Genomic DNA, 15,200 nt, shown 5'->3' with positions numbered 1-15,200 from the left:
GAGAAAAATCCTTTTTTCACATACAGCATGAGTTCGAATTAAAAAAAGATTATTCAGCTCACGTATCTAGCAGTACAAAAAGTAACATTGCTAATGTAGCGTTGTCTTAATTTAATTTTTTTTCTTGGCAGCAAGGATCCAAACCAGCCTTTTGCAACCAAGACCTCATTTGCAGTTTATGTAAGTAAGCAACTCTTATTGTAAAATCTGAGCACTCCTTAAAACATCATACATCCTCATGTTAAACGGTGTAAACACTTATTTATACCAATCCATGACAGCACATAAAGTGCCCATCCACAACTGAAAGTAATTTATTTATATTTTTCAAAAGGAAAACATTACATATTATTCTACTGCAATAATAAAACTGTTTTAATATATAATTCCAGGCGGTACAATTTTGCCTTAAATGATTTTTGAGTGTAAACAAATTACTTCCCATTAATCTTTGCTTTTCCACTAGATTTTGAGTCCCAGTTGTTCAATTTTCAGTGACAGTCAGCTTCTTGCCACTAGTTTTCTGGTCTGCTACATCTCTAAATTGCACTTCCAGGAGAGACTGTTTCTTTTCATGCAGATTGAACAACATTAGTGGCAAAAAATTGAGTAAAAACATTAGGGAAATGAAAAGCAATGCTGAAGTTGCAACCCATGGCACAAATCATTAGATAATTACATCAACATTCATGATAGTGGAAATTTAGGGAGCAATATTTGTATTGCCTGGCTCACTAAGCATGTCTGTGCACACCTGTAATTTTTAATATAAGGGACTTGCAGACATAATACTGGCCCCATACTGAATCTTCAGCAGTAATTCACGTGCCATGGCTTCTGGAGTTATCTTTTAACTCCAAGGATTATGTTGTCACAGTCAACTGAAAGATGAACCTTGATCTGCAAATTCCAAACATTAGAATCACAGAATTGAAAAAGCTGGAGCTGCAAAAGTACTATCACTTTGTCTGAACCTTCAATCTGCTAGAATAAGATTATCCTCTTATCTCTCAGAGTGCTTTGTCGAGTTCAGTTCTTTATGTTACAGAAAAATTGTGGTTTTCTGCACTCTTATATCACACTTTCACATTTTTCTCATCCTTTCTACTTTCCACTCAGGAACTGCCCTAAGCTTGCTCCCAGGATGAGCTACTCCACGTTCCATCTCTCCTGAAGAGTCCGCCCTTCCCCAGACTCTGAAGGAGGAGAATGCACAAGGCGTTTGTGCAGGATGGACTGGATGTCAGTGCCATAGCAGAGTCAGGACACTTTATCAGGCAACCTAGGCTTGTCTCTTCCTCCAGAACAATATGAGTGCTTTGCAATGTAAGAGACTCTCCTATCACAGACATCATCCTTGTACCACAGACAAAGTCTCTTCTTTCTCAGGCATTTTGTGTTACTGCTCTGTCCAGACATCACTAGAGCCCATTGCCACCACCAATAATTATCTGTAAGTACCTGTGTGTATCAGCAAAATACTCTCCTGCATCATTCCATTGAAACAAACTGTCCCTCAGTGTGCAAACTCTGCCCTGTGGCCCTGTCTGGATCAGAAGACCATGGCAGGGAATTATGTATTTATGTATTGATCTATTAGAAAACAGAAGCAAATTGCCCCATTTTTCCGAGGGCACCAGCATCTACTTACAGGAATCCACTATGAGACCCTCATAGGTGCCTAATCTGATTGAAAGGAGAAATTTGTGTACACCAAAACAATGACTTAAATTGCCTGCCACATCAGACTGAGAGGCATACAGCCTCCACAGCGGCCTGGCTCTCTTTTCAGACAATGGGGACAAGAATTACAGTGCCACTGTGCTGGCACATAGGTGCCTCACTCAAGTGTTGTACTCAATCCTGCCTTCCTCCTTAAAAAGGAGAATAATGTCCTGGCTTGACTGTGCAACATATGATGATGAAACACTTAAAAGAGGTGGTTGTTCACATCTCATATCTAATTTCTTCTCTTCAAGGGCCGCAGTTCTGTTTTCATCTGTGTGGCGTCTAGCATTGTAGACACAACTAGGCAGCTGCCTCTCCCTGCTGACCATCTCCTCTAAGGAAGGAGGAGGTGATTTTTATCCTTACCGTGTGAGCAGCAGCAGACAGGGGAGTTCTCTGAACTGGAGTGCGCCTGTGACTGCGATTATCCCACAGGACAATCTGGCCAGAGTATGTTCCACCGACAACCAGGTTTGGGTGAAAGCGGGCAAAACAGACTGACATCACGGAGGACTGGAGGAAAAAAGGCAGAGAAGAGAGGGGTTACATGGTCAGACATCTTCATTTCTCTCCCTAGGGAAGCATAGTGTAATTAACATTTTGTATTTTTGGAATCACTGTATGAACTGTATTCATATTCCTTGCATACTAGTAACTTGACTAAAGCAACAGGACACATGCAAAGAACTAACTTTGACCCTAAAATGTGTTGTTCCATTGGTCCTAGGGAAACTACAGGATGAGTCTGAGCATGATGCTAAAAACTTGAGATAACCTTTCCATGACAGTGATGGTAAAGTGCCTAATTTCTTTTCCAGAAGTGAGAACTTCAGCTAACCAGATGCCAGCCAAACAGAAAATGGCATCCTGGCCCATGACATCCCATCAGGGAGAACTCTCTCTCCTCTAAATTTTAACTCAGGCAGCTTGAGGAAAGTCTGTGAAAAAAACCTCCAAAGTTCACCTCAAGGTGTGCTGTTTTGAGAGCATCAGCTGACAAGCTGTGTCTCATTGTTGCGTCAATGACTGATTCCTCTGCTACCAAGGTAAGAACAAAGGGAACCACATTTTACTTTACACTGTTTAAACAGAACTCATCCTCATCCTAATGGCAGTTGAGTTATCTTTGTATATTTTCTTTAGCTGGGGATGCTTAGGAGCCAGTCTGGTGTGATGGGTACCCTGGTTACCAGGTAGAGTGCCCCACCAGGCAGTATGGAGACTGTTATCTTTCCCAACTACCACTTTTCAATGTATTTAAAATAACAAAACAGCTGAAATCCTCAAGGGAACAGTCCCCAGGCTTTCATGTGCCTACAAGCTACAGCCAAGAGCAAGGAGCAGTAACTCCTTCAAGTCTTCCATGCTCTTCTTAAATAATTATTTTCCATTTTAATATAATTGGTACTGAATTGTATGTCTTTATTTTATACAATTTTTAAAATATTTTAATCACTGGATATATTAAAGTATTGGTATTCCTATCTGGGAACACACTTTACTCAATGACAAAGGGTTAACCAAATTATCATATTTCATTTGCATAAAAAGATGGCAGATGTTTCAGTAAACTTAATTGAATTAGGAACACTGGAGCTGCCAAGCTGAACTAGACCCAGTGCCTACCTAGGTAATGGCCCTGTCTCTGGGAGAAGTGGATGGGCTTGTAAGACCTTTGACATCTGTTGCCTCCTTTTCCTACTGCTCCTCATGATGGTTTCTAGTGGCTAGAGACTGATCTGAACTCATGAGAGACTTGAAACCCCTTCTGACAGGGCTAGAATTAATTATGCTCTTGATGCCTATAACTAGATTATTAAGAATAAAGTTAAATGGGAAGTTTAAACAGTTTTTACTGAATTCATGTGGCTGCCTGATAACTGATAAATAAAGAAATTTTAATAAATTGATAAATTGTTTAAAGCCAAAGTATATGCTAAGTGAACTTAATAGACATACTTACAGCATACAGCAGCATATTCATTACAGGATTTTTTGACCTAATAAGATAATCAAGACAATGAAAAAAGCTGCCATTACCTTTTTCCTTCTGCACTCTCTCTGGATCTTCCTGACCGTTCACTTGACATCTTTATACATTCCCCTCTTAACTAATGCTTCTGCATACATTTCTCTTTTGTTATGTAGTCTAGCACCTAATGACTAGAGGATTAGTGTACATAAATGCCTGTTTTAGTCTGTATCCAAGTGCTTGAGCACAGCAATTCCATTATGGTCAGTCATAGCAATAAGAGGTACCTTCCAAACACCATTTCCAAAGGACCTAGCTTTACAGAAAAGAAACTCCACCCCTAAGGAACAGGATGTTGGTACTGTTAAGAGGGGTTTAAGACTCAGATACTCTGCAGCTGCCATCCAGTTTCCACAGACTCCCCCTACATTATAATTAAAATGACCCTACAGCACATGTTCTACATTTTATCTCTTTGTTTAATGGCTTCATGAGTTGTTCTAATCAACCCCTCTCATTCCTTATAACTAAGCTGACAGATATTCTTACATGAAGTGAAATAGCCAGATGATTTTAAAATAGTACAGCTCCACCACTGGGTACACCCCACAGCAGCTACAAGGCTCCACATGTATTTTAAGAAACCCCAATTCAAACAGTCATTCCACAACAAAGTTCCCAAGTTTGTCCCAAACAAACTTGGGAGACTCTGAAGCAGGGCAAAGAAGCCAAGTGGACAGTGTATTTTTAAAAGTTCTGCTTTCATGGTTAGCATGTTTTTGCATTTAGAATGCCAGAATACAGTTGAATGGTCAGGATATAAACTGCTAAAGTGTGTTTTTCATAAAGTTCAAAAATAACCTACAGGCATGACATGGGCTTGGGCTCTCTGCACTGCTTCTAGTTTTCTTCTAGTTTTCTTCTAGTTTTACATCTCCCTCCAAAGCAGCTTGCAGTCTTCGAAAGGTGAAATGTTCACATCCTTTTAATTATGTCAGTATTATTTTTCTATCCAATAAAAAATTCTGTCAAATATTAGAATTTAACAATTTAAGGACTCCATTCCATAGCACTTAATACAGTGATTATTTTCTTAAAATTAATGGCAGTACTGAGATGAGTAAGGGCTGTAAGATTAAGCCCATTCATTTAACAACTTGAAAAGCATTCATTTCTTAGTCTTAATGGAAGAGAGTGGCTGACAGGTCTCCAGTCTGTCTGAACAGCTCTGTGCTCAAGGACAGCAGCAGAAACCATTCCCTGTAAGCCTCTTCTGCCCCCAGGCTGCCTCTTGTTTGCCTGTTCAAGTAGTCTTGCTCCTCTGAAACAGCTTTGCCACTGACTTCAAAGGGGGAGGAACCAGCACATGGTCAGGTTTTTAAAATAACAGCATATCCTCGGTTGCACTTCTGCCACACCCTTCTAGGGAAACCTCATGGCACTTTCCAATAACAATGGTAAAGGTTCCCAGTTCTTCAGTTAGGGATATTTTATAGTGTAGGTGCTTAGTTACCTGTTGCAGAGGACAGAGGCAGCCAGTTTCACAGTATATGGCAACAGCATATAAATAAATGTAGGAGGAATCATGTCAGAAGAATTCCACAGGGAGTTTAGTGTTCACAGTAGAAAAGCAGCATTTAAGGCTAGGAGATTCCCAGCATTATCTTTTTATGGGTGCCACAAAGCATCTGTCCCTGTGTTGGGACCCACAAGAGACAGGCAAAATCGCAGTGTCTGCTTATCTGCATTCCTCTGAACTGCACTGTGCTGTGAATCACTTCAGCATGTACTTCAGCCTAATGCTCAGGTGTTTTCTCCCTCTATGCAAATACAGCCTACTGGATTTTGCTTTTTCTGTCTCTCCTTAGCTTTCTCAATGGCCTTACTAAAGTATTTCTGGTGCTTCTGGCTTTGTGATCTTCCACCCAGATGTTGTACTCTTAGTGGGGCCACAATACTGGGGCTGCTGTCTCATCCCCTGTGCATGCTCTGCCTCTCTGTGAATCTCCAAGGGCCAAAGGGGGAAACCCGAGTTAGTTCCATGTGGGAGCGCTGCCCAAGCATAAGAGAGAGCTCAGGCTGCTAAACCTGGGGATTTTGCCTGGCAAACAGGTAATTCTGCTACTCAAATGCCAAAGCTTCTGCTCCAGCCGCTGCAAGAACCGTGCTGAAAACATAATTAAGAAACAAAACAGGAGATGTCCATGCTCTTGTTACAGCAAAGAGAGGGCTGGGCCTCACAAACAGAAATGCTGCCCAGCCCTTGAAGAGGTCTGCAGTTGAAGGGAGAAGGGCAGCACCCTTTGCCCCCTGCCTTGGTGGGGGGGTCAGGTCATCTCAGCCCGTGGGGAGGAGTACTGTGGAGCACGGCTCACATCAGCCCTGCTCTGCCTCCCTGCTCCTTCCCTCCCTCCCTCCCTCCCTCCCTCCCTCCCTCCCTCCCCACTAATGCACAGATCCAAACAGGCCCCCAGCCCTCTTCAAGTGGCTGGCAAAGCTGTTTTTTATTTTAGAAGCTTAATACAGCCCAGATTTGGATTAATGATGGCATATCCCGTCAACCACAGGTACACGTGCTTGGGACAGACAGTCATTTAGCTTCTCCCTGCTGAGAAGCCTGACCTCAGTACCCACATGTGATGTGTGTAAGGCCCTGGAGACTCAGCTGTCTCTGCTCATGTCCATACGCTCCGATGGCACTCTGCCCAGCCACCAGTCAAACAAGTTCACAAAGACCTGGGTGCTAAATAATAATAACTCTCAGTAGGCAGTGACTACTGCCTTCAGCCAGACCTCTTCTGCAGGAAACCACCCCCGGAGCCAGCATTGCCATACTGGTGCCATATGCCTACGCCTGACACCAGATGTATCTCAAAACAATACTTTGTCAGTGGGAAGAAGCAATCTGAGGAGTTCACAGGGATTTCTAGGCTCCAGAAGACCAGGTTATATTGCAGCAGGCTCTCAGTAAGCTCCTGAGTGGATTTTCTAGCTGAGCACATGCATGTGAAAAAAACACATCAGTGGCATGCTGCTGTGGGTCTCTGACACAGACAACTGCAGGCAATGAAATCAACTGCAGCTGAGTTAATAGAATCACAGAATATGCTGAACTCGAAGGGACCCATCAGGATCATTGAGTCCAGCTCCCATTAAGAATCACGATGTGATGAGAGCCTTGTCCAAACACTTGTTGAACTCTGTCAGGCTTGGTGCTGTAAGACTTTCCTGGGGAAGCTTGTTCCAGTGCCTTCTGAGTGAAAAACCTTCTCCTGATCTCCAACATAAATCCCTCCTGATGCAGCTTCATGCCATTTCCTTGAATCCTGTCACTGGTTATCACAGACAAGTGATCAGTACCTGTCCCTCCTCTACCTGTCATTAGGAAGTTGTAACTGCAATGAGGTCTCCCCTCAGTCTCCTCCAGGCTGAACAGACTACATGACCCCAGCTGCTCCTCATATGGCTTCCCCTCCAGACCCTTCAGCATCCTCGTGGTCCTTCTTTGGACACCTAATAGTTTAATGTCCTTTTCATATTGTGACACCCAAAATGTGCACACATTACTCCAGGTGAGGCCACCCCAGAGCAGAGCAGGACTATCCCTCCCTGCCTGGCTGGTGATTCTGTGCCTGATTCACAGCTGGCCCTCTGGCTGGAGTAGCAAATCCTTTTCTGTGCTTGAGGGACTGAAAGCAGAGGGACAAAGCTATGGTACTGCTCCTTAGCTAAAACCATGAAAAGGTGCCATACTCATAGTCCTTCACCCATAGGAACTGAAGAACAGGGACGGAATCACTGATCACTTATGTCTGCGCTCCTGAAGAATAAATAAGTAAAGAGGAAGGCCAGAAATACACATGCAACTTACTCATAACCTTTTGTTCTCAGTCCTGCTCATCAAGATCAGCACTTACAGAGTCTAAGCACCCACAGGCCCTCTGAGAGCTGCCCAACCTGCTGCTGACCAGGCAGATCTTTTCATTCCTGCATTGCTATACACACATATATCTGGCCCCCTACATCACAGGGATGATATACTTAACTGCAGATGTGGATTAAAATCATCATCTAGAAATAAACCAGAAACTGAATTATTAAATAAAGCCCTTTTTTCGTGACTGGTCATGGACTGAGAATAATCATGGAAAGTAGCAGTATCAGATCTGAACACTTTCTCTGGTTTGGGGCATTTCTCTGGTTTTGCACCACAAAAGGTGCGAGATATCTTGAAAGAAGCAACTTTAGGGTGACTTTGCTCTGGCAACTGAGATACCTAGTATTGTACACTGAAAAAAAATCTGTGTTCCTTCCAAGAGTCCTGTTTATTTTTATTACCTGCTATTGTGAGTTTGGATATTTCTGTGTTTCATATAACTGTCCAAGGATAATTAGTAGTAATAAGAAATCAGCAGAGAGAATAGCAACAGAATTACAGCTGGTTTTGAAAGTAAATTTGAAAAGGAAGTTAAAATATGATTTATGTGTACAAAAACCTGTACTGAAGAGGTAACCTCTTAATTCTAAAAGCTTCAAATTCCAAGACTTCTTCTCCCCTCCAACTGTCTTCCTATTAAACTATGAAACAACATCTGAAAGATTTTGTGCTGGAGATTACTTGCGGTACCATACAAAATTCATCTCTACTAAAAATAAAATAAAAGCAGTTGACATCCCTCACATATTAAAAAAAATAAATAAAACCAAACAAACACTTCTTCAAACCAAATGTCAGAACTCTGTTTAATTAAAAAAAGGAAGTTTATACTTGGTTATGGTGTGTGTCGACATCTACCCCTTTGATTTACAAGAGTATGGACGGGAAAGAACAGATTGCTTTATTCAAGAGAAAGAAAGGAGGGAGGGGGCCCAGTGTGACAGGAAAGAGTGTAGGCTGTATTAACTTCAGTGCTTGTTAAAACATGAAGGATTAATGGTAGAAAGGGAGGGAAGAATTGTGAATGTCTCCAGTTTAGGATCTTCAAAAATGTTTGGGGATTCTAAGAATGTCTCACCAGACCACATGAAAGCTGTACAGAGAGACTCAGCCACACGACTGCTCTAAATCCAAAGCTGGTATTGCTCCACTTATGCCATCAAACCAATGGAGCTGAAATGTAGCCACAAATTAAATTTATTTTTATTGAAAAAGTACTAAGTCCTTAAAAATAAGGAAAAGAGTATGTCAGGAAATGCAGCCTTTCTTAGCCGAGTTTACAGGGTAGGTAACTCTGGCATCTAACCTCAGCGCTGACATCTGAGTATTGCAGTAGAATCAGAGCACTCTGCCCAAGTCTGCAGAAAGGCAATATCCAGCCTTATGACTTCATTTTAAATAGAGCAGAAAGCTGGAGCTTTCTGCTTTCATCTTTGTAACTGCAGGTTCAGCCCCTGTACCTACAAGAGAAAAATAATCAGGAGAAAAGTTTACAGGCTGCCTTTGCAAACAGGAATCTACACTTTAGCCCTTCTGCAAAGTGCATTTGCTGTTATTATTAATTCAGCAGGGTCAGGGTGACTTGGAAAAACAGCAATACTGCTTGCTGTATTGCAAATGCGGATAATCCTGATACTTCTCAAATTTAATACAGGTAGATCCTGCATCCCTTTATCCATGAGTGCAGCAAGGAGTCAATTCAGTAACCCTGAATAACTGCACACACATGCAAGCCTGAGAATACAGTCTTTGCTGAGTATCATACTGTCTTTGTTAGACTGATGATGAGATGATTAAAGCCTGGAGAAATAAGAAGAATTTCATAAAAATAAAGTTTTCTTTCCTCCCAACTTCTTAGATACTAAGTACCCAAATATGTTTGCTTTCTCTGATGAGGACCTGGCTGCTTATCAGATCTCAGGGTCAAGCAATTAATGTCTGTGTGCTTGCATGTTGGAGAAGCAAGCACTTTCTTGGTTAGTCTGTTTTATTTAGGTCATGATACTCTACAGTTATCCATGAGCACTCTTAATAGTTTTGATTGAATTTTTGACAAGCTTGAAGTGATGGGTCTACACCACCCTTTCAGACCTGTTGCCTGAGGGCATGTGTCTCTGGGTGGAGCACAGAGACCTTCTGCTGTCCCCGCTCATTCCACAGGCTGGCTGCAATTTGGAGCAGATGGTAAGTGTCAGCTTGAGCGTGGCAGTCTGGCATGCAGCTTGCATGCAGCAAGGCTCACTGCTTTCAGCTCAGCATTAGCCAAAGGCTTCTGGGCCAGAGCTGCTATACATGTAGGGTCACTGCCTGCCACCACTGCTAACTATAGCTGCAAGTTTTGTCACATGGAGACTACTTTATTATGATGGGTTTGTAACAAAATCCCTACTAAAGCATCTCAGTCTGATGAAGGCCTCTAGAATAGAGTAAATAATAGCATTACCTGAAAAATTTACTTGGTGCAATGGTTAGAAATGCCAGGTAAGCATCTTATTTTAAGCACTGCAAATGAAATCAGATCTAGAGAGGCACATACTCAAAACATCAAGCAAACCAAAGCCTTCAGAAGCGTTGCAGTTAGCCAACTCCTAAAGCATCTCTGAAGATGAAGCCACTTCTATCTAGCAATTACCTGGGGAACCTGGCTGTGAGGGACAAATCCAGGAATTTTGTCCACTCTTCCTGAATTACTTCTGCATATTATGTCTCTGATATTATCTGATATAGAACATGGGTGTAATCTTAGTAGTCAGCCCCAAGCTCATAAAGAGCCCCAACCATTTGCCTCAAGACTTAAGCTTCTTAATGCTTCACACTTCTCCAGGCACAATCTCCTTCCTGCTGGAACCAGGATCAGGCCTCAGGAGTGAGGTTTAGGAGTCCCTATCCAGAGGTGTTCCCATCTAACACTATGCAGAAGTAGAAGAGCTCCCCCAGAGACTGAGCTTAAGCTGGGATTTTGATGTCCTGGACTCTTCTCCTCACAGTGAAAGCACAACAGATAATCACTAGATGGCAAGTTCTGGAAATACCAGAGTCAGACTTTAGAGAGCCCGCAGAGGTAGCAAATTCCAGATCTGGAGAACAGGAATAGAAACACAAGTTATTCTCATGCTCTGGGGATGGTTTTGTGGTTTCTATGGCAGCAGTTCCTCAAACCAATGTGTCTAATCAACCAAACTAAGTGAAGCCACAGATGAATTAGAAACCAGTACAGATGCTGCAAGAACAATTATCTAAAACTCAGCCTGTGAAGCTGGGTGTAGTAGTCACAGCTGCTTGTGAGAGAGTCACAGATAATTCTCAAGTGTAGCACTGAGTCCAAACCCCCAGAAGAGATGCAAAAGCCATGAGAACCAAGACACAGTCAGAAGATCAAACATATTGAATCAAGAACACTTTAAAACCCCAAATGAGGAAAGGACTTACTTAAGTCCATCTTTTCTCAGAAGTCCATGAACTTAATTGTAATTAATTATTCCAAGTTCTTCATTATTTGAATGACTCAAAAGTCTCCTTATAGCCAAGCAAATTGGTAAATGTTTTCCTAAACAAGCAATTTTTAAATTCAGGCCTTCTGAAAGAAAATGACCTTCATTCTGTGAGGAAAGAAGGCCACTCTGATGTTCAGATGGTCTGATGGTCTTGAGAAGACTCCATAGACTTAGAGACAGTTTCAACCCATCAGGCTTCTGCATCAATATCAGACAGGGAAAGGAAAACAAGTATGAAGTGTCAGAGACAGACTGACTTAATTGGCAGTGTTGGGAGGCACATCTAGAGATTGTCCAGTCCAACCCCTGGTCAGAGCAGGATCAGCTGGAACAAATTGTTGTCGCTTGTGTGTGGCTGGGTTTTGATTGTCTCCATGGATGGAGACTCCATTGCCAGCCTCTGCTGAGTTTCTCATCAACCAACACCCCCAAGTCCTTCCCCTCAAGGCTGCTCTCAATCCCTTCTCAGTCCAGCCTGTATTTGTGCTTGGCATTGCCTCTCCCCAGGTGCAGGACCTTGCACTTGGCCTTGTTGAACTTCATGAGACTCACATGACTGACCCCTCAAGCCCATGAAGGTCCCTCTGGATGGCATCCCTTCCCTGCAGTGTGTCAGCTGAACCACACAGCTGGGTGATGTCAGTGAATTCTGAGGGTGCTTCAATCCCACTGTCCAAGTGTCTGACAAAGACGTTAAACAGTGCTGGTCCCAACCCTGACACCTGGGGACACCATTTGTCACTGGTCACCCCTTGGACACTGAGCCATTGACAACAACTCTTTGAGAGCAACCATCCAGCCAATTCCTCATTCACTGAGTGTTCCATCTATCAAATCCCTGTCTCTAGTGTTCAGAGACAAGGATGTTGTGCAAGACAAGCAGAAAAGCTCTGCACAAGTCCAGGTAGATGATGTCAGTCATTTGAAGACTAATAGGCTTTTATATTTGCCCAAATCCATCACTTTCAGTGTCACTATGTAATTGGAAATAAATGAAAATAATTGAAAATTAACTTAACATTGCACATAGATGTGGAGATTGAGACTCTGAGAGGCACAAATAAACAGCTATCTAGTGGAAACACAAAAGATACCATAGGCAAGTCTGCATTTAAGAATGAGGGTGGAAACATTAGTTGTTTTCACACTGTTCATTTCTCCTACAGTAAATTACTGTAGAGATTCTAGTATCAGTAGCCTGATTCTGCACCCACAAAGCATGAAGAAGTAGCTAAGATCACAGAGGAATAAATTAAACCCATTATAGACAATTTTTAATTCCCCTTTCTCCAAACAAACCTTAGTTTTCTGAAATTTCACATTTTGCTTTTGTCACCTGCAAGGATATGCTGCTTGGTTTCTACAACTTTTTTCCATAAGTAGTCTTGTAGAGGAGGAAGGATTGAGATAAGTGTTTTCCAGCCTCAGGGTGAAAGCCTTAGGAACACTAAATCAGCATAGTTACACTACCTTACAGTTGCTGACTCTGCAGTATCAGAAGACCACCTCTTGCTCAAAAACCAGCATCCCTGGGTCATTCACTCACACCAGTGATGGGATGTTTCATAATGCATCTTATCCTGCCAGGAAGAATGGATTTATCCCAGAAAACTCATGTCTGTAGTTCTGCACTACTCCAGTCCAAATTTGGCTTAGTAAATTTATTTAATAGAGTAATAGATGTAAACATGAGACAGCAAATGTTAAGCATGCTTTTCTCTCCATGAAACAACTGGTGATTTAGTATATGTTCATGAACAATATGGAACTGAGTTGGGATTGATATTTTTCTTAACTACAAAAATACTGAATGGTGTAATAAGAGCAATCAAGTGAACTAATCACAGATCCTAATGCACTCTGGCACGTTTTGTCTTAGAGATAATGAAAACACTCTGCTCTCTTCAATATGACAAATTGTCAAAAACATATTGCTTCTTGTATTTAGGACATTTGCTTGTCATTTATGCTAAAATAAATGTACTTTAACTTTTCTTTCTCTTTGCCCCATGGGAAACATCTTCCAAGGATAATATAAGTATCTCAGCCACGTGGCACGTGCTTCTGCTTTCCCTTTGTGGGAAGCCAGGAGTGTTAACCATCATTAAATCAATGTTGTCCATATACAAAAGTTCTTTTTAAGGAAGTACTTGTCAGTCATTCAGCCATGGGGGCAGAGGGCGGAAAACTGTTGATTTTAGACTTAAGGCAGTGGACAGTTGTATCCTGGGCTGTAATGATGGATTATTTGGTTTCTGGGGACTTTTACAGCAATTTAGAAGAGTAACTGTTTTACATTTTGTGCCAGGTAACACAAAAAGAGGCTTCACTCCTCACATAGAGCTCCCACAGAGACAAAAATCATGAGGTGAAATAATTTTCTTGAATTTGGACCAAATGCAGTCTTCATTGCAAGTAGTTTGCACTGAGAACAGTTACATAACCCAAACAGAAAAGTCATGCCTATGGCTGTTTATCCATCATTTACAGTGCAGTTAGGGAATTGCATGGTATTTTACATCCTTTATGGAAAAAATTCGGTGGAAGGATCTCAGTGACTTGCTGATTTCCTATCTGATCCTGCATTTCTTGTTCACCTAAAACCCTTTTAGCAATGGGAGTTTCAGATATACAAAAAATATTTAAAATGTAATGTTCATATCAACAAAGGAAAATTGGGTTCTTTTTTCCCTTCCTTCCTTTTTACACTAGGTTATGTTGAAATGTAACAAAATCAACAACTTCTAAACTATAAAACAATCCCAGGAACAATTGCAGCATTTGGTGATCTTTTTTCTCTGCAATTTTGGGATAGTGTGACAAATCTGCATTTTTTTATTAACGGAGATTTTCAAAATTCTGAGTTGAACGAATAATGTCATGTGTTTGTAAGTATCAATAATCTAAGCCATCTGCAAAGGAATGGTTTTGCAAAGGCATCTCTTTCAGGACACTGTGGATTTTGTCACTGCTTGAGGTTTTGGCAAACCATCAATATCACTATAATTTTCTCCTATGAAATATAGTTTTTTACTGAGGTTTTTAGTTTTTTTTTTTCCTTAGCTAGCTAAGGTTTAAAAATATTGCATGTCTAACTCGGCAAAGTCAAAAGTTAGGCTTTCTCTGAATTGCATATAGATGCCAGTAATTCAGAAAGGTATAATGCAAGTTATCAGTAAAATATAGAAACTTTAAAAAAAAAAATGAATGCTCACTGTATCAAGTAGCCAACATATTCTTTATATTTGGTCTGAAAGGAGGACTATGGAACTTAAGGAAGAGAAACAGCATCTTTAAGTACAGGTTCATTACAAATCTCTATTTTCACACTTGCAAAAAGCACGGTGCTATTGCTAGTAGTGACAGTGTATCATTTAAGGGTATGACATCTACCCCCTCCAAAAAAAGGGCTTAGATGTGAGAACCGCCTGAAATTTTCTATCCAACACAAGCAAAGTTGTCACTTCCTAATTATTTGAGTCATAATTGAAATCTCAGTTTCAAATGAGGAAGATGATCTGTGTTAAGCCTTGCTCTAAGCAAAGGAGCATTCTGTTGCTAGCAGACTTTATATGTATAAACACAGTTCTCAAATAATTCAGAATGTTAACTACTAATAGGGGAACTACACCCACCTTTTGTAATAGCAGTCATTTCACAGACTGACACGGCTACAATTATTTTGTTATACAAATTGGCTTTGATGGGTGTGTCACTCTTCAGGGTTCTGTATAAGGCAGCAAGAGATCCAAGTCATTATGGAAAAATCAGCTTACAAAGGGTTTGTAAAGATACAGTTAAAACCCAAGGGAGGGTATGCAACTTCGTGACATCCCTTTAGTCTAAGAATGATGCTTATTTGCTCTCTGACCTTGCCTGGAAAAATGTTTCCTTCTCCCACTCTCGTTATGAAAAATATAATGATTTGAGTTTTGTGGAAATAAGTCAGGTTTAAGAGATTTTAGGACTATTAGCATGTGTAGAGCACTGTTGAAAGCTATGTAGAAAACATGGCATACTTGGCTTTGATCTGCAATGCTAGTGGATTCCAGGCTAACAGCCGTGGCAC

At 41.2% G+C, this 15,200-nt stretch overlaps 1 protein-coding gene across 11 annotated transcripts in view; it reads right to left on the bottom strand.

Annotated features, from left to right (window-relative positions):
* The window catches only part of DYNC1I1 (dynein cytoplasmic 1 intermediate chain 1), a 183,064-nt gene that overhangs the window by 45,360 nt on the left and 122,504 nt on the right, over positions 1-15,200 (bottom strand). For all 11 annotated transcript variants that reach the window (XM_064410729.1, XM_064410669.1, XM_064410677.1 and 8 more), the window contains one exon: positions 2,095-2,241. In XM_064410729.1, the coding sequence (XP_064266799.1) occupies positions 2,095-2,241 (147 nt within the window). The remainder of the gene's footprint in view (positions 1-2,094; positions 2,242-15,200) is intronic.

The sequence above is a fragment of the Passer domesticus genome, chromosome 1, assembly GCF_036417665.1.
Source record: "Passer domesticus isolate bPasDom1 chromosome 1, bPasDom1.hap1, whole genome shotgun sequence".
In the NCBI taxonomy this organism is placed as follows: Eukaryota; Metazoa; Chordata; class Aves; order Passeriformes; family Passeridae; genus Passer; species Passer domesticus.
The sequence above is the reverse complement of the archived record's forward strand: the minus strand, read 5'-3'. Positions and strand labels throughout refer to the sequence as shown.